The sequence below is a fragment of the Schistosoma haematobium genome, chromosome 7 (assembly GCF_000699445.3).
Source record: "Schistosoma haematobium chromosome 7, whole genome shotgun sequence".
In the NCBI taxonomy this organism is placed as follows: Eukaryota; Metazoa; Platyhelminthes; class Trematoda; order Strigeidida; family Schistosomatidae; genus Schistosoma; species Schistosoma haematobium.
In genome coordinates, this window is record NC_067202.1 from 15,914,622 (window position 1) to 15,934,654 (window position 20,033).

General features: G+C 36.8%; 1 protein-coding gene across 1 annotated transcript in view; it reads left to right on the forward strand.

The window, feature by feature from the left end:
• Positions 1-1,449: 1,449 nt before the first annotated feature.
• WC2_24 (blue light receptor) overlaps positions 1,450-20,033 on the forward strand; it is a gene marked incomplete at its 5' end in the record, with an annotated part of 41,531 nt that continues 22,947 nt past the window's right edge. Inside the window, 10 exons of the mRNA XM_051219603.1 lie at positions 1,450-1,849; positions 3,663-3,743; positions 4,723-4,872; positions 5,490-5,836; positions 6,383-6,950; positions 8,587-8,880; positions 14,211-14,434; positions 14,819-15,721; positions 18,267-18,543; positions 19,372-19,411. Of these exons, the coding sequence (XP_051064536.1) occupies positions 1,450-1,849; positions 3,663-3,743; positions 4,723-4,872; positions 5,490-5,836; positions 6,383-6,950; positions 8,587-8,880; positions 14,211-14,434; positions 14,819-15,721; positions 18,267-18,543; positions 19,372-19,411 (3,284 nt within the window). The remainder of the gene's footprint in view (positions 1,850-3,662; positions 3,744-4,722; positions 4,873-5,489; positions 5,837-6,382; positions 6,951-8,586; positions 8,881-14,210; positions 14,435-14,818; positions 15,722-18,266; positions 18,544-19,371; positions 19,412-20,033) is intronic.

Below are 20,033 nucleotides of genomic sequence, written 5' to 3' on the forward strand. Positions count from 1 at the left end.
GTCAATTGTCTAAATTATTAATCCACAGATTCATAATGGTTAGACCGAAAATTTCAACCGTAAAACTAGCCAATATGAAAAAAAGGTTACTGATCATTATTTTGAAGAAAACTAGTGATTGTCAAATGTGTACAGTAAGGATTCAAATGACTATCATCAGTGATCACTGTTTAATTGTTAAATGATACTGTTAGGAAGATAACAAGTTATCTAGTTTCTTTGTCAAGAAATATAAATTTAACAAGGATAACCCTCTCCCAATCACCTTTCTTGTTATCTTATTGATTGTTTTCATCTATAGTTCACCAATTTTGTTATACTTCGAAAGTGGTTTTCTTTGTTTGGTTTGCATATGTTTCTCTACCTGGTCCTCACCCATCTCACACACCTCCATTGTTAGCTGATTCTCTGATACCAACAGATAATGTTGATGGTCTAGCATATATTTTTTATCGCGGTGTAAGTACAGTAAGTAGGATGAATAGAGACCTGTTTTGGTGGGACTAGGGGATCCAATTCTATACACTGCTTCCGACTCACGAGGCATTATACGTGTGAAACTACATCAGACAAAGCGTTCTAAAGTGGTTTTTAGTCAAAAGTAATTATTTGTCATCATTCCAGCTTATCTTAGAATCATCCACCAGAATTCCTACCCATCCACTCGACTAGGATTGATACAATGGGAAACAGAAACATCTAACTTTATAATTTTCTCCGAAATTCTGAGACAGTTTATTTGAACTATGTATTGTTGTCTTAAAACGGTGGTTTCAGGGCTTCTATCTTGATCCCAAGATCTTTCAAAGTTGTTTGATGCTGTTACTAGTAAACGGATCCTAGCTACGAGTATTCCTCATGATGGTTAATCAGTACATTCCTGATGAACACTCATTACTAGGTCAGCTACTGATCGATACAGTTTGACCAACTCACCTTTCATCCTCGTTAAACCTATACAATTCTCAGGTTTAGTATTCCAAGATAATATGAAGAAATCAAGCAATATTGTATAACCCGATAAAATTAATCATACTTTTCAAAAGTTTTTTCTTAGCAATCAGGCGTCAGTTTTTGCTTTCTGTGAAACGGTGTGGCTACGTGCACGTCGATTTAAACTGTTTAAGTATGCTAAATATTTATTTTTAAAAGTAACTAAAGCTATCTCGTCAAAGTCTTAAGTTTTTTTGCATTTCGTTTTTATGAATGTCTCACGAAGTCCTACATAGCTTGGCTTTGGATTGTATATAGGCTGGTAAGAAAAAGTTGGGCGTCGTGTCTATGACAGTTTCCTAACCTAACTTTTTGTTAATCTGGAATATTTATGCCACTAATACCAGTATTATTATTTTCACCTATCTTTTAGCTCAAAAGTGACTCGGTCAAGATCGTAATTTATTCTGAGCAGTCAAGTCAAACGTCTTGAATGTGTCCACTTTGCCCGAGGATATGAAGCGTAAAGGAAAGCAAAAGACTTCAAAACCTTCTGGCCGTTATGGTTTAAAAGGCAGTTTGAAGTCTTACTATGGTGATTCTCAATTACATCCTGAATGTGGGTCACCAGATACAGGATCTAAGTCATCTCATGGTCTTTCAAAAACACCAGATGATACTTCCAGTGAATCAGTTCATAGCCGTAGTCTTCGTAATAGTTCTGTTGGAGATGATAATTTATCACAAATGGAAAGTCGTGGTCGTCGTGTACTAGACAAAAAGGGTCATAACGGAGATCTTGATCAGAACGTATTCAAGAATTTTGCAGATGACTATAGTAATGAGTCAAGGGATCGTGAAGGCTCTCTTCCAATGGGACTTAGTAGTGAACATGAACTTCCTTATGATGATGAATGTAAGTAGTTTATCAATTTTCATATTGTTTTATTCTTTTCTAATATTCTTTCTTTATGTTGTCTCTTCAGTCCTTATTGGTTTTACTATTTACTTCCGCTAGCCGTTATTATACAAACTATTTACTCCTCTTCTCATGTTAGTTTGCGTAATCTAAAATTTAGCAACTGATGTGACTGTAGCTTGATAATGAGTCTTATCACCTATTGTAATGAATAATTTTCATACTTTGTAACTGACATCACGGACTGGCTCTACTAAACAATTGTTGAGAACCAAGAAGCGGTGGTTGTTTATTTCATCCGTGTTATATGATTCACCAAGGACACAGCCTCAGGACATTCAGGTTTTATGATAAGCGCTTACTGAGTTGGTATGTAATGGCTTGTATTTATAACTTCAGTCGATCTGTGATATTTTGCTACTGTAATCCTATGGGTTGGCTTAGTAACTAAAACAGTCGGCATTCAACTGGCAAGTCTCAGGTTTGGACCTCGTTTTATTTACATCATTTCGAGCAGCGAATTAGTACTTGTTATGACCTTCACTCGATCATTATTACCAATAACCACTAACACCTATTTGTCCATGCTTATTCTTTTTATCATCGACCTCTCGGTTTGTCTCTTAATGAGACTCGAAAACACATGGTCAAATACATCAATTTAAAGATCACAAAGCATTATTGATGAGAAATTGCAGTCTTCACTAAACTGGAACAGTTGTGGTACTAAAATAACTAACAGTTAAATAATTAATTAGGTGTAATTCATAAACGATAAAAGGCATTAACAGCCAAAGACTCAAATGATTGTTTACAACTAGAACAGTATAAAAATTACAATGAACTATTTATTAAATATACCATGTAAGCTTATAAAATAGTCTACTAGAGAAGGGCCCTAAAAGTTCCAAGTTTTCAATTATCTCCCCATATTCAACGGTATCACACAACTGAACTGTGTCTCAAGGCCCCCGAGCACATAAATAAGAAAAATCACCTGTTTTCATCGGTAATAACTGTCTCATGTCAGTCAGTCAGTCAGCTACAACGTAGGACCAGGCACATATGTGCATCAGTCCAGGTTGCCATACCGCATCAGCACAACAAGATGAACACCGGATTCATAGCAGTGGTTAGGTCAAAGGTGGTAATATATAAGAGAAAGATTGCATATAGAAATATAGTACAAGAAGAAAAAGTTGGTTCGTAGAAAGAAAGATATGAAGCGATTTTAATCTCTTAGTTTAAGGGAAGACAATATGCTTAAACTTCATTGGTCAGTGACTAATTCTCATTAGTACTCGAAGTTTCGTTTTGTTACTGATGAGCACATGATCACTGTTAGTAGTTCGGAATTTTCACCTGGAGATTACTCAACTCATGGTTTAAATTATGAAATGAATTTCTCTTGGCAACCGTTGGATACACACACTGCTAAAGAGTTTTATACTAAGAAGAAACAGTTCTTCATAGGTTTCTGGTCTTCAATGGTGGTAGTCTAGTTAGGATGATGTAAAGACAAATTGAATAGTCTTCATTGACCTATACTACTGATTTACTTACTGATTGGTAATTGCTCTACTTGAGAGTGTTTTGATTGTGTTCCATGTAATCAACAAATCGATTATTATGTGTTATCGAAATTCTTTATGTGTTCTTATGTATTGGTTACCGTCTTATCAAAAGATCCAATTTTTAAAACTAAAAAAATCCATTTCATTTTAAATTTCAAGTTATTTCTCATGTTAATGAATAGTGAATGGTTGTTAGCATTATGTTTCGTCACATTTTTTTTTATCTTGGTCATTAGCTACTCGTGAACCTTTATCAACCAAAGATCTCAGCGGATCACATAATTCAGTCTTTGTTGAACCCCGTCAACCAGACAAAGGTAAGTTCTTTATTGCGTACAAAACAGCGGTTTATTTTTCTTTTGAATGTCAAGTCTACGTTTCTTTCTATATGTGTTAAAAACCGTAATTTATAATAATAGCTTAAGGAATCTTTGAGTTATGTTCTCTTAAGGTATATTATTTAGTATGAAATTATAAACATGTTTTACACAAAAAGTGATAAATCCCATTACATACACGATCCAACGGTGAAAAGAGAACTAGATACTTGGCTCGTATTGAGGCCCATGTTGTCGGGTCGTTATTACAGTAGCAGTTATATTTTCTAGTCTTACTATTGATTAGTTCGCCTGTATTGCCAGTAGGACCAGTGACCGATTTACCAAATGACACAGTAACCAATAATTCACAACCGAGGCATTAACGCTTATTGGTCCTCAAGCTCCATCAAACCTCAATGTTCAGTCAGAAGACGAAGATAGAATGCAGATTATTTCTCCAAAACACTGTTCGATCACAACTCAAAACTCATATACTAATGTACTTTCAACGTCTGACTACATAGCAACACAATTATAAAATTATGTGTACATAAGTCAGTCATAAATAATACAAGTTCTCAGTAATAGGGAAATAATTAATGATAAATCTGGAACAATAGGATATAACAATTTATGCGTTAAATGGGAAGTTTAAAAATAGACACATTAAAAATACAACAATCTAAGAGTTTACCAATTATGTAATAAACAGTGTAAACAGTCTCTGAAGTTATACTTTCACACTACTTGCCGCATTGAATCAACACATAATTTTAGAATGAGGTAAGAACATCTAATTATCTAGTTCTAATCTAATTTCTCCAACTAAGCCGAAGCAAAGAAATTGAGTCCCATTATTTTTATAGTTTGTTTTTTTATGATGTGGATGTTTCGTGCTTCATTATTTCTACTCTTTATGGTTGGTTACTCTAAAAGCCGCAGTTCTTAAATTTGTATTTGTGTGTGTGTGTTTTAGTCACAGTGGATTACAACAGTGCATCGCATACTCAAAGAAAAGTCAACAAACGTGAGCTAAAAGCGTTATTAAAGCAGACTAAAAAGAAACCATCAACTGTAGACGAGACAGTGATCGCTGCTATCGATGAATTGGCTATTCACTTGAAGGGTAAGTTTCACATTTAACTAATAATTGTGCTTATAATGTTTGATTTTATAGCTCCCTGCTTTTTAGTAATTTAATTATGTAAAGTAGGTTTGTTCTTTTTTCTGATATTTTTGGTGAGAATACGGTCCGTCTTTTTACTAATTTATTTCATGGAAGCGTTTTAACTCTAAAACAGTCTTTTATATATATAATTTTTATGTACACGAACACATTTTGTATGTTGCTCATTATTGGCGCCTGTTCTTAGGTCACCGATCGGATGCATGGGGAAAACAGGGTAGTTATTAAGTTGTCACGGAATAAAGATTCTTGTGTTAAATATTCATTTGTTGTCTCACCAGGATCTTGACCACAGTTCCCAAAATCACAAACACAATTAGACTGATACTAGTTCTAAACGTCTGCAAATTGTCGATCATCAGAGTCGGCGATTACGATAAACACGGCTACTATTCTATAGTTTTCAATTTATCCGGCTAATACTTGTCTAATTAAGGTTTCACCAATACACTGTTTTTTTTAATTGATTGTTGTTTCGACGATTCTGTGTTAACCACTGTCTGTTATGAATTTACGATTTTTCTACTTATTATTCTTGAAAACATCTTTTGATACAGATACTTGTGTGATTGACACGAAACCGGTACCTCGTCGACCAATCCCAGTCTCTGTATCTCCTACTTTAGTCTCACGTCAATCTGAAACACCATCCCGTAGAGGTGTCGGTGCACGCAGAGGCGGCCGGAGAGGTCGGGGTGCTCGTCGTGGTGGTCTTTTTTCTCCTACTTCTACCACTTCCATAGAACAGACGGTTCTTCCGGCATCCTGGGTACCTCTTATCCTACCGAACCCGTTAAGAAGTCCCGTGACATCAGATCCTGAGGGTGATAATTTAGGGGTGAAATCGAAGTTATGTACACCTTGGCTTCAACAACTTCCTGAATCGCGGGTGCATCGGTTTGTTGTAAGTTGTTATTTTGTTTAACCATTTCACAAATTATCTTCATCTACTAGACGTTTTTGTTTGTTCTAATATTTTGTGTGTGATGTATAGTTTTCTGTGGGTGCTAGAAACATTTTGGTACGTTGGGTCAATCAGAAATCGATCAAATGTTAAGCACATGATGATTGACTGATAAATGGTTAGTTTTTCTAAGGGATATATATATATATATATATAATTTTACTACAATACGGAAAAATGTTGATATAAGTTACTTTCTTTTTTTATCGTTATTTAAAATTTTTTTCTCATATATTTCTCCTGATAATTATCAAGATTGATGAATACCAGAGGTCCCCATTATTACTATATTTTTCTTCAGCAAACGGATTTACTTTAGACTGTTGCTACCAATCTAGTTTAATCTTTATCTTGTTTTCTTATTGTAATAAATCTTTTTAGTTTAATCTTAAAGTCAGTATTTATGTGTCATCAAGTAATAAGTAATAATTTATCATATTCTATTTATGTATTAATGTTAATCAATTGGTAATTTTTCTTTGTTAGGTGAATATGCGCCGTCTCTTGGCGGCTACATTAAAAAATCCTATAGAAACTGATCACTTATCTAAAAAACCTATTCAACTTATAGATTTAACATCAGACAAACAAGATTATTCTACTAGCGCTTTCGATAATCAATCGAAACAATTATCATTTCCACTAAATTCTAATGTACAAAATCTTGGTCATCATACAACAATACCCTCTGAGATAAAAAATACTGATCAGCTGCCTCTTATTAAGACAGTTGAAGATGTAGATCAAAATGATTCAAAGTTTATTTCAAATCCTACTGAAGATTCTGCTTCGAAGTTGAATTTTAAACTTGTTGAAAGTACTACTGTCACACGTACATTGGTTTCTAGTTTAACTAAACGTCGAGGTAGAGGTAAAAAACACCATGGATTTCGCCGTAACTTTTCATCTGTACAGTCGAATACAATCGGTGCATCTGAATCAATCCCTTTGACAAATACTAGTCTTGTTTCATCATCATCAAATCCGATTAACAATCAACACGTAGAAACTAGTCAACATGTGATTCGAATGCCTAAATCAACTTCTTCTAAAGGTAAGCTTGTGTAGTTTTCAGTCAGTACTTTCTTGCAAAATAATTAGTTTTTATTATTGTATTTATAAGTGTACTTTAGTTTCTACTTCCTGTCAGATTAGAAACTGTCACCGATACAAATTGCTGTTTTGTAAAAACTGAAGTTGTAATAATCGTGTCGGATTATAGTAATTACTTTTGTTGATTATCATTTAGTTTTTAACAACGTAGTCAAATATAATCAACCTAGAACCTGGCACAAATGTGCAGCAGTGCAAGTTGTCGCGCTATAACAGCACAGCAAAATGGAGTTATCAAAATGAACGACAAGTGTCTGGATTATAGGAGTATCAATAATAGTGCAAATACACACAAAGATATATATATATATATATATATATATATATATATATATATATATATATATATATATGCTACGGCCACCGATTTCTATCCAGTTCATCATGCTCCTCTAAGTACTTACTGTGGTTAATAAGCGAACCTTAACCAGGTATTCCGCAGTTATTAATATATCTCAGTCCGACAATCAGTGGTTTCAAAATATTGATACCACGTCTTGGTTCGCCCATTCCTAGCTTTCTTACAATCTATCCCCACTGCTACCAACATCCGATCTGGAATTAAGCGGCGGTTGGCGTACGTATTACGTGTGTCAGTCAACTCAGTCGAGAAAGACTCACAGATACATCAATAGATTTGTTATTTTTACTCAATAACATACATCCAAACACATCAGGTTCACTCGATAGTTCTACCATACACGAGCGACACTTCGGTAACATGTGTATTCAAGTATTAGCGAGCTAAGAATGTTCTCTGCCCTTAAATGTTACGTTTTACCTCCATAGAGTATGCTAAACATTTAAGGACTTTTTGTCTGTATTATTCCGCTCTTATGGTTTTCAATGTTTTCAGTCACAATAATCTTTTACAAGTAAATGGTAATCGATAACAGTAGGGTATCGTCTTTGACTTCATCATATATTGCCCTGTCCCATCCAAAATTCGTATTTGAGTTTAGTTTCTGAATTTATTAGCATCATAGCACGCAGATGACTGATATAGGAGGCGCTGAATATAGTAGACTTCCCCTGACCTTGTGACTTCATTATTGTGTTTAGAACCGCTAGTAAATTTCCAAAGCTGTATTTGTTTGTCATCTACTGTCGGATTAAAACAAAAAGTTTCTCGGTTTTTATACGTAAGAAATTTAATTATAAAGCCTAAATTACGTGATACGAAATGGACGGTAGTTGTCTATAGTTCTAGTCTATTGATTCTAACAATTTTCTATTTACGGAAGAATTACGAAATAATTTTGTTGGGATCTAATCAACAACATTCTCGAGAAAGGTAGCTACAATTATATATATATAGTGATTTTTTTAATTTCAGATCTATGCTAAATGTAGTCACAACTTTGTAAACATTTGAACTAAAATACACAAAAATGTAGCTCCAGTCATCAATGAGATGTGAGTAAGCTTTCAAAAAGGCAATAGGAAATGTAAGAAAAAAATCACGACAAAACATAAGCTACTTACTAGTAGCGTAATCATTTTAAGTTACAATAATTGTTTTTCGTATTTTCAAGAAATTTCACATTATCATATCAGTGTTTACATGTGGTTTTCAGGGAAATCTCGTGTTTCTCGTGAACTTCGTGGTCTTGTCACTTGGGACGCTGTAATGGCCGAACAACGCAAACGTGAACAGGAATTAAAAGACATTGAAGCTAAAGGAGGATCTGCCTCACTTCATCCATCTGAGGTGACGTTATCAGTTGTAACTGACTTCATAGCCTCTGTAGAAGAAGAAGGTCTAACTCCTAAACTTCGCAGAACTCGACAAACTAGCGGCAGTGTTCCCAGCCATGTTACACATTCAGCTGTAGGATCTGATGCTGCTTCTATGCAAACTACAATTGCTGGTAGGTTTTTTTATTTATTGCCTAATCAAATTTTAGTATCCATTAAAATAGGCTAAATATGAAATATTTTATTCGAGTGTTATATTTCATTAACTGTCTAGTACGCAATCTCCTTGATCATCTGTAACATGAAAATTCATACACACTCATTTGGAATTCTCATATTTATCGCTCTACATATTTTGTGTTGATGATTTTTTTGAGTGATTAAAATATTTTCAGTGTTTTTTTTATTTGTCCTGAGTTAAGGAGTAAAATATTTTATCTCACTCAGATAGATCTTAAGAGTTGTGGCTTAGTAGTTATAGTGTTTAACTAAGTCACTTGTTTGAACTCCACTTTTTACTTCCGTTTAAATAATCGGATAGTAACATTAGCTTTCATACATAAAGCGTGACTCAAAGCTGATCGTGTGGATCTGCACTTCGTAAGTACGTTAGATAAGTCAAATCTTATTCACGTTTATTGAGTTACTTGATATGATGACATTCACACTCACCTATTTCAAACTCAACAGCATACACTTAAAATAATTTTAATGTGGGTTCTTAAAAGTTCCTTTTTTCTAGTGTTATCTATGTTTAATCATTTTATCAAAAAATTCTACTACCGATTTTCAATAAAATTGAATTGTGACGGATAATAGAATCCAGGAGTACATTTCGTTTTATTTAGAAGTGATCAACTGAATCTACATTTATCCTAATGTCCATGTTAATACTGAATCTGGAATCCAGTAATTTTCTCTTCAATCCCTCCCGACCGTTGTTGCTACCTTGACGCGGTGGTCGGGCTTGTCTATCGTGATGAAGCAACCGAGTTATACTGGCTGGAACAACCGTTCCTCAAGGTCCTACCAAGTCAGACAGGTCGGTTGAAGAGCGGTAAGACTAAAAGCAACAAACCGAAGGTCTGAAGGCGAAGTCGTACTGCTGACTGTACAGAGGTGTGACAGCAGTAAGGTGTTTCCTTCAGACAACCAGCATGACAGCGATGCTGCCTTCCCACAAGGAGGGGGTGGGGTTGGAAAAGGTCGACCCTAAAAATGCACACCTCGCTTTATCCCACGGATATCCGTCTCCGGCGGTAAGGTCTCAACAAGTACGGAGCTAACACAAAAATTACACTTAAAAAGGTTGTGTGTGACCGACCTCAAACAGTTGTCCCTTGGGTTCTGCGGTCACGCTCTCAGGTCACTAAGACCACCTCTAATCCAATTTCCTTTCCAGGTACCTCCAGAAGAACCCTTCCACGGTGTGGGCAACCGGGAAGTGATAACCGCCTTCATACCTCTAACAGCCTTCAAAACCACTGTATTCATAATCAACCTCCCTCTTCAATTCCTATTATTCCTCCTACATCGACTTTCAACTCTAAATTTCCTCTTTCGGCTTCCTCCTCAAGTGTCACCATAGCCAACGATTCTAGTGCTCAAAACACTGTCCCAGGTCTACTGAAACCTCGCTCCACACTACACATTCGAGCCTTCAACGTACGCACCCTATGTCAAATCGGTCAGCAGGCTTCCTTGGCTAAAACCCTAGAGTCTCTTTCCATTGATGTATGCTGTGTCTCCGAAACATGCATACAGGATTCCAGTGTGGTCATTCACTTGACCTCACCTCGGCAAAACGGAGAGCCAACGAGACACACCCTCCGTGTATCTGGTGACCCGACGGCCAGTTCTCGTGGACTGGCAGGTGTGGGCGTAGCCGTTTGTGTGCTGTTCGGCTAAACGGCTCCGTAAGAACTCGGAAGGATAGGGACACACGTCGTTGCCTTTTTGTCGTTCCTGCCTACGCTCCCACCGACTGCAGCTCAGATGAAGTGGAAGATGAATTTTACAGAAAGCTATCTGAACTTCTTCAGAAAGCTAAACGTTCAGACATAGTACTCGTAGCAGGTGACTTTAATGCCCAGATAGGTAGTTTAAACCAAGCAGAAAGGCATTTAGGTGGGTATTTTAGTATTCCGGCACTGCGAACAAATAATGATTATCGTCTGCTGCAACTGTGCTCAGACAATCGTTTATTTTAGCAAACACAAATTTTAAGCATAAGGAGAGACATCGTCTAACATGGCGACCCCCTGCACCAAACCAACGATGGACTCAAATAGACCATATTGCCATCAGTCATCGTTGGAGAGGGTCGATAGAAGATTGTCGCTCATTCTGGAGTACCTGCTTGGACTCCGACCACGCCCTAATACGGGCACGCATCTGCTTGCGCCTCACTGGACGCAAAAAAGCCTCAGTAAAAAGACCCATTAGAACTGAATTGAGTAGTGAGAAAACCAAAAGTAGGTGTTCCAGGAACAACTGAGTTCACAATTAGGTAATTCTGAAAACGAGGTTGACCCAGATGTTGCTTGGAAAGCTATACAAACAACTGTGGAAACAGCAGTGACATCTATCAGTGGTTTAAACCACAGGGTTACAAAGAATCAATGGATTTCCTCTAGGTTTATTGCACTGATGGATTCTCGTAAGCTCATCCCATCGGGCTCTGAACACGATGAAGAGCGACAACAAATCTGATCTAGGTTAAGCAAAAGTCTAAGGAACGTCCGTGATTAGTGGTGGGTAACGAAAGCAAAAGAGATGGAAAAGGCGGCGACTATAGGGAACACAAGACAGCTTTACAGACTAATAAAAGAAACTGGAATTAATAAGTCAAGTGTAAGTGAGATTATTTCGGAAAAAGACGATACTCTCATCTGCTCCCAGTTCAGACGTTTAGAACGATTGGCGGAACATTTCAGAGAACAGTTCAACTGGCCTTCAGCTACTCTACAACTACCCTCCATTCCCAGACAATGTGAATAGAACATTGAAGTAGGTCCCCCAACTCTAGCAGAAGTTGAGAAGGCTATAGTTAATCTGAAAGGAGGAAGGGCAGCTGGTCCAGATGGATTGGCTCTAGAAATCTTTAAGGATGGTGGTCCGATTTTAGCGATTAGGTTGACTAATATTTTAGCTAAGATCTGGGAGTCAGACGTTATTCCATCTGACTGGTCACAGTCACTTATCGTCCCAATATATAAGAAAGGGTCAAAATCATCCTGTGACAACCACAGAGGGATTAGTTTAACAAATATAGTATCTGAAATACTAGCCTCGATAATTATCAGACGCCTAACTAAGACTCATGGACTGCAAGCACGAGAGAATCAAGCTGGCTTCAGACCAGGTCATGGCTGCATCAACCACATATTCACCATTCGTCAGGTTCTAGAACACAGGCATACCTATCGGCGTCAGACAATGGTGGTCTTTCTTGACTTAAAAGCAGCATTTGACTCGGTAGACCGCGAGATTCTGTGGCAGTGTCTGTCATTGGAAGGCGTACCCCAGAAGTACATAAACCTTGTGAAGGCTCTTTACTCGAACACTACTAGTCGAGTCAGGGCTTATGGCGAACTGTCATCTACTTTTGCAACCTCAAGTGGTGTCCGTCAAGGCTGTCCACTTTCTCCATTTTTGTTTAACTTCATCATAGACTTATTGATGGAAATAACATTCTCGTCGACTGAATTCTCGGGTATTGATCTCCATCCAGGAGGTCCACTTATCGACTTAGAATACGCAGATGACATAGTCCTGTTTCGTGAAGACGCTGACAAAATGCAGAGTCTTCTGGTAGCACTAAGCAACAATGCCAGAATGTTTGGAATGCGCTTCCCTCCCTCGAAATGCAAGTTGTTGCTTCAGGACTGGTCTGCGTCAACACCAGAACTAAGGATAGGGAGTGAAGTAGTCGAACGCGTTGACAACTTCACTTATCTTGGAAGTCTGATCAGCCCTAATGGGTTGGTATCGGACGAAATCTCAACACGGATTCGAAAAGCTCGTTTGGCCTTTGCCAACTTACGTCGCGTATGGCGAAGGCGAGATATCCGTCTATCAATAAAAGGACGAGTATACTGCGCGTCAGTCCGTTCTGTTTTACTTTACGGCAGCGAAACATGGCCTCTAAGAGTAGAAGACGCTCGTAAGCTACTAGTATTTGACCACAGATGCCTAAGAAATATTACTCGCATCTGCTGGGATCACCGGGTAAGTAATAGTGAGGTTAGACGCAGGGTATTAGGTAATGATGGTAAATCAGTTGATGAGGTTGTGAATCTTCATCGACTGAGATGGTTGAGTCACGTGTTACGTATGCCCGAACACCGATTACCTCGACGTGCAATGCTAACCGGTGTTGGAGATGGTTGGAAGAAGGTTAGGGGCGGCCAAACGAAAACGTGGCATCAGTGCTTGAAGTCACTAACTTGTAGTCTGAGCCATGTTGGTAGATGCAGACTACTTGGTTGGGGTCCACGTGACTATCGTAACCAATGGTTGTAGACTCTTGGTGACATGGCTCAGAATCGGTCACAATGGCGTCGGTGTATACACTCTCTGTCTTCTCTTAAACTAAGAGATTAAAATTGCTTCATATATTTCTTTCTACGAACTAATTCTTTCTTCCTGTACAATATCCTTATTGCAATCTTTCTTTTATACATTGCCACCACTGAATTAACCACTTATATGAATCCGGTGTCCATCTTGTTGTGTTAATGAAGTATGGCAACTTGGACCGATGCATATATGTGCCTGGTCCTACGTTGTAGCTGACTGACTGACTCTTCAATCCCTGGATTTTATTTAAAATTTTTTAGTTTATTGGAAAATACGTATATCCATTCCTTAATATTAACAAAGAAAAAAGTAAAAACCCTTACAAATCAAATACTCTATAGTTACTTTAATAAATTTGACAGTTATTGTATACTTTTTTCATTGAGATCATGAATTGATCGATGTTAGACCACCTTTGAAAACCTGGGAGCACTAGACGGCTGTTTCGTCCTAGTATGGAACTCCTTGGCAGTGCGCATCCACAATCCCACACGTGTGATTGTGACCTAGGACCTTCGGTCTCGCGAGTGAACATTTAACCTCTAGACCACTGAGCCGGCATCCAGGTTTTCAATGGTGGTCTAACATCGATCAATTCATAATCTCAAATATTTAACAGTCTCCACAACCCCGTAATGATAGTTACTATATTCGCAATTTCATGTTTTGTATGATTTCTATGATTTTGTATCAGTGAGGTTTATGAAACTCTAATTTTATGTTTATTCAATGAAGGACTTTTGTCCGATAAAAGTCTAAAGTTTGTATTTTTTTGGCATTAAACTTGTTGTGCTAATTTGAAATTTTTGAAAAAATGTTGTTTGTGTACTTTACTTAATCGTCGTATCTTATACGTGGTAGCCTTCCCGACCACTTATTTATCAACTAATCACTTGACCCTATTAATTAATTTAATTTAAAGCTTCCGAACACACTAATTATGAAATAAATTGTCGTGTGAAACCGGGTGAAACATCTTCAGTAGTCGCATATTCTGGACTTAGTACTGAAGTGTCAAGTGTATCATCGGATAATATAATTTCAGTTCAAAAAACAACCATTCATAAAACAACAGTTGACAATAAACCGTCTACTGGGAATAGTGCAGGTGAATCTCGATTGAATCATTCGGATTGTGATCAGAAAGTAAGTAATTTTTTAACTGTATGCATGAATATTTAGAAATGACAAGAAAAATTTTTTAGATTCATACTTGATAAGAACCATTATATGTCGACTAGTGACGAACTTCTAGAGGTAATTCCTAAAGTTTCAGGTTGAATTTGTTGCTAATGGTGCTTGTGATGACGGACCATATTTACCCAACCTGGTGAAATATGTTGAAAATTTATTCGTCGCTGGCTCAATAGTTAAAAAACTAAGCACTCATATATATATTTGTGGTCATGTTATATAAATAACTAGACAGGTTTTAGCAAACTAATTCATTGCTTTATTCCATACTTTTTATCTGATTAACATTCATTTGCTATGACCGTCTTCAAAACACTGCTATTTTTCCGATTTCAGTGTTCGTTTTCAGTCACCTCAGATGCAAGCGAAATGGAATCTGCATGTGTTACCCAATATTCTCCAATTTCTGTAGAACAAGAACCAAACGAATCACAGCATGCTTCATTTGAACAACTTGATGACGGTGCATATCAGTCGTCAACTGCAGTTAGGCGGAATATCAGTCCCTTAAAATCACCGGGTCGTCGTAAAAAGAAGTACAAAATTAACCGGTTGTTTAAATCCCATCCTTGTGACTCGGATCGCCACCCGGAACAATATATACTTAATGATTCAGTATCTCAAAGTTCTGTTACTGTCGACTCTCGGCAACAATTTGACACCTCTTCATCTGTCTCATCTCTTCCTGTTCCTTCGGCGAAGCGTAAACGACAAACACAACATGGGGTTCTTACAAGTACAGATCCAATTCTTGAAGATCCCAACTTCGTGGAACAGTCTGCACGTCTCCAAGAAACTGACGGTTCTGATGCCTGTGATATTTTACCTACTTCCGCCTCATCATCACTTCCAAGCAACGTAAGACGTTCTTCTACTTCACGTAGCTCAGCTCTTCCTCCTCGAAAACGCTACAAGGTGGGAATAGATACATCTAACACCAATGAAAACCATGCTTCCTCTGTTATGGATAAAGATAATTTGAGGGATTTCTGTAAATCAGGTTTCAATGAGCCCAACTTGTCTGTAACTGTCATAGATTTAACAGATAATGCCTCAAGTACTGGAGTTTGTCATCTTGGAAATGCTGATATATCTCTATCAAAACCTGAACACAGAAAACGTGGTCGAGGTCGTCCGTCTAGACGCTTAGAAAGACTGGAAAGCAATAGTAATATACCAGTTTCTCCCTGCTTATCTTCTGACTCAGTTTCAGTAACTTGTGATCGTCCAAAACGTGAGGTAATTTGGAATCTCATATTTATCATTTGTGATTGTTTTTTGATTTAAAACGTCTGCTAAACTATTCAAAGTCAACTTAACTGAAACCTGTTCGATGATGACATACAATTATATGTACATGTATGTGCAAGTAACAAATAAATTATCGAAAGCAATCATTACTTATTAAGGTATTCACCATGAAATTTTCATCATCTCTATCACATATTGTGAATGCTCATGACTGTCAGCACTCCCTTAGTTAGTTGGTCTATATGTCAAGTACAGTATCTGATAGATGAATATGTAAATTTATTGAATACCATTATCATCATCTGTTAGCCATTCGTTGTTGACACCGTTAACACTAACAGTAGTGACACAGTAAAATTCTATGTCTAATTATTAATCACTTGCCTAATGTGGAAATTTTGAATGATTGAAAATTTATTCATTTATTTAAACCCAAAAATATTTGTACAACTGGACACAAAAATAATTATGCACCATGCAGTAAGAAAACGAAATTGTAAAGTGACAGATGATGGAAAGTGAATACTATCTAAAAAAAAACCAATTAAATGAGTAAAAAAAGTAGTTAAAAGACAATCATATATACCCGGAGAAATACTTCATTTATAAAATACAACTGGAAAAAATTCTTTACACTAAAAGAGTTCATCTCTCTTTTACGAAAAGTTTACAACTCAAGCTCCATCGACTTCCACTTTGAGCAATAGATAATCACATCTCAAGCTACTAATTTATATAATATATAGAAATTCAACTAGCGAGTCTTGATGACTCGATATATGCCATTCATAGATAACTTTCTTTCATACCCCGGAACTGTGTTGTAAACTGATTACTTCTCTGCCCCCGAATGTTCTGGTACGGACGAGGGTAGAAAGAGTCAGCTCTCCCTCTCGAAATGCTCTCACATAATCACGTGCATACAACCACTGCCAGGGAAGTCCTCTACACCTCCTTCTCACACGACGGGTGTTGTTTAAGAAACTGAGAGGACGAAAAGCGAATGTCCGTGTTGGTGGATTCACCTAGGGGAGTTGGAAAACTGATTCCAAACCAATGATGAACATGGGCTCCAGTATCCTGAGGGAACAAATGGCGTATGAACCAATCGTTGGTCGCCGACTACCTTGGGATTGCATCTCCTGACGTTGTTCCATTGTGTTGTGGATTAGACCTTTAATTCGCAGGCCCCGGCTGATGTTTCAAAATGATCTTACAAGTATGTTATTATCATTACTGAGATAGAACACAATTGCTGAATCTCATCAGTACTAACATGCTATTACCACCGAATGTTAGCAATCCTTTGGAGGAAAGTGTAACAAACGATAGATGATGTGGCATCAAATTGAATGTGAGTAATTGTCACCAAAAGCATTATAAATAGTTATCCATCCTAATCGTTTCACTAGCACGGTGTATCCAATACAGATCAGTTATTTTATAATTAACTTACTTGATAAAACTGTACTATAGTGATGACCTTGACCATCATATCAGCTAGTCTTAAGACAGTGTTTAATTTACAGTGAAAATATAGTAAGATTACGATGGTTAAACAGTTTTGACATGATAATAAAAGTATCATCACATTTTGAACTAAATACGACCGTAAGTAAAATGGAGTTAGAGTTAGGGATTTGTGGTTAAGCTAATGATAGCAGTTATGATAATGATTTAAGGTCAATATTTTTCTTATTGACACAAGCACCATTGACTATATCCTGAATATCACATCAAGTGTGTTCAACGAGCAATTAGCGTTTTACATCCAATCTGTACTAGAAACAGGTGTTTCTTGCAATTAAGCTTACACATCATGTCATTGTTTATAGTTTAGTTGACACAAAACATAAATTTATCAATCAATACAGACATTGTTTTCTTGGCTTTAGAGAAAATACAAACTATCTGTCTATGGGTCTTGACTTTCTTGCCAAAATTTCAGAGGATCTATTTGAAATTTGATATGATTGTCAGTATAATGTAGTTTGATTTCTTAATGAAAAATCTATTGTTCTATACATACATTTTTACTCAATATAAACTCTTAAAATTATTTTGTAATCAAACGACTTTGATCGACGATTTTGTATGTTGTTACTTAAATCACTACCAATGAATCATTAAAACTCAATAATTTCCACTGATAGTTAACGTGTGCTCACTAGTGCCTAGTTTCGAGAAAGAATCCTATAAGTTCTGACGAGAAGCCGTCACCAGTGGAGTTCAACTGTGTCGTGTGTGATGCAGTTACCAACCAACATTCATACCGTGGGACCCCAGCCTAGTGGTTTAGTGGTTAACTGTTCGCGCACGTAATTGAGGTTCATACGTTTGAGTCCCGTGTGCGGGATCATGGATGCGCACTGTCGAAAAGTCCCGTGCTAGGACGAAACAGCTGTTCAGTTCTTCCGGGTTTGCAATGGTCGTCTATCATTTATCTATCCATGATTTCAATAAACAGTTGTTCTTTTGATTAATATTAACCTTCATTTCACTGTTTCCTTTTTTCATGCCATTGATTTTCAAGGCGGCAGCGATGGGATTTGCTAGTTTAGTTGCTGCAAACTTGAATAATACTGGTGTCGCTATCAATTCTGCACCAGAAACACCAGAAACTATTAATGTTAGATCGGAAACTGGAAGTTTACCATCTCCTACTACAAATATCAGTTGGGTTGAACAACAACAACACATCGGAACTTTAGAAATACAAGCCTGTAAGCCAACTGTATCTCGAGGTCGTGGTCGCCCTCCTAAGCCCAGACCTATTCAATTACCCGTTGCTGAACATATGCTAAATCGAAGTCAGTTTTATTATATTTCATTTCATTGAATTTCTGTTCACTGTTTGCCGTTTTTCATGGTCACGGTAATTTGAGTCAACACACTAGACAATGGTATGCTGTATATTACTGACTAACAGACTGACTTTATAGCTAGTTACTTCCTAGACATTTTATAACAATTATGTTGATTGTCTCTAGATATAACAACCTACAATCACTGATAAAATGGGTCCTTACAATTAACCGGTCCTAATAAGTAAACGGTTGTTTTTTGGCTAGTAGTATTGTGCTTTGTTCGATTATTTGGTTTACGTATAAAGAGCATTGCACACCATAGTTAGCTGACAACTATCCCTATGGACCTCCATTTCCTTTAGCAGAAGCTGTATTGTGTGATCATATGGATTTCCGGAACAAATACTTTGACTTGTCGATGCTTTTATTCAACTTGTAAAACAACCGTTTACTGTTTTATTGTACGAAATAACCATATTCTGTTAATCAAATTATCGTTTATATTTTATTTTATTAGATGTGATAGATTTTGACCTAAGATATCGTTCAAGTTTTATGATGATTTTTCAACCAATAAGTTAGTCAGTCGAATGCAACATAGAACCTGGCACATGTGTACATCAGTCCAGGTTGGCATATTCAAGTAGGACAGAGCTATGAAACTGGGTAAATCTCAGGTGTAAATGTAGTCGCAAAATTATTAGTAGTAATAGAAAAGATAAGTCATCTAAGATACAGATCAACAAATCGTATAAATTGATATTCGTTTATTTTTCTGTGAACCAGAGAGTTATAGTATAATTGATATTTTCACACTGTTATCATTTTCAGGTGCTGTGGATTCAGAGAACGTGTTGGATTCAATTTCAAGGTTTGTCGGTTGTTTTGTTTTATAGTTAGTTGTATCTATAACGTCTACTCTAAACATTTCAATTAATTACTATCACTATTTTAGGGTAGACTATTATGTTCAGATATTATATTATATTATCCTATAGAAATCATTGCTGGCAAAATATCCGGAATCGAGAATTCTAACGTCAAAGAAATGTTCATCCCTCATGTCAGTTTTTTTCGTATTTCGTGATTCACTGGCTTTTAGTCAGCATCTAGCGAGTATTAAACAATTACTTATAAATTTCGATAATGTAATAAGAAGACGAAAATTATCAGAATTATGTGATATATTAGCGCAATACATTTCGAACGATCTGATAATACGAAAATTCAAACCCCCTTTGTCTATTCAAAAACAGTTTGTTCTCACCGTAAACCTTACCTACTTACTTACGCCTGTTACTCCCAATGGAGCATAGGCCACTGACCAGCATTCTCCAACCCACTCTGTCCTGGGCCTTCTTTTCTAGTTTCACCCAATTCTTGTTCATTTCTCTCATGTCTATCTCCATTTCTCAGCGTAATGTGCTCTTTGGTCTTCCTCTTTTCCTTTGGCCTTGAGGATTCCATGTGAGGGCTTGTCTTGTGACGCAGTT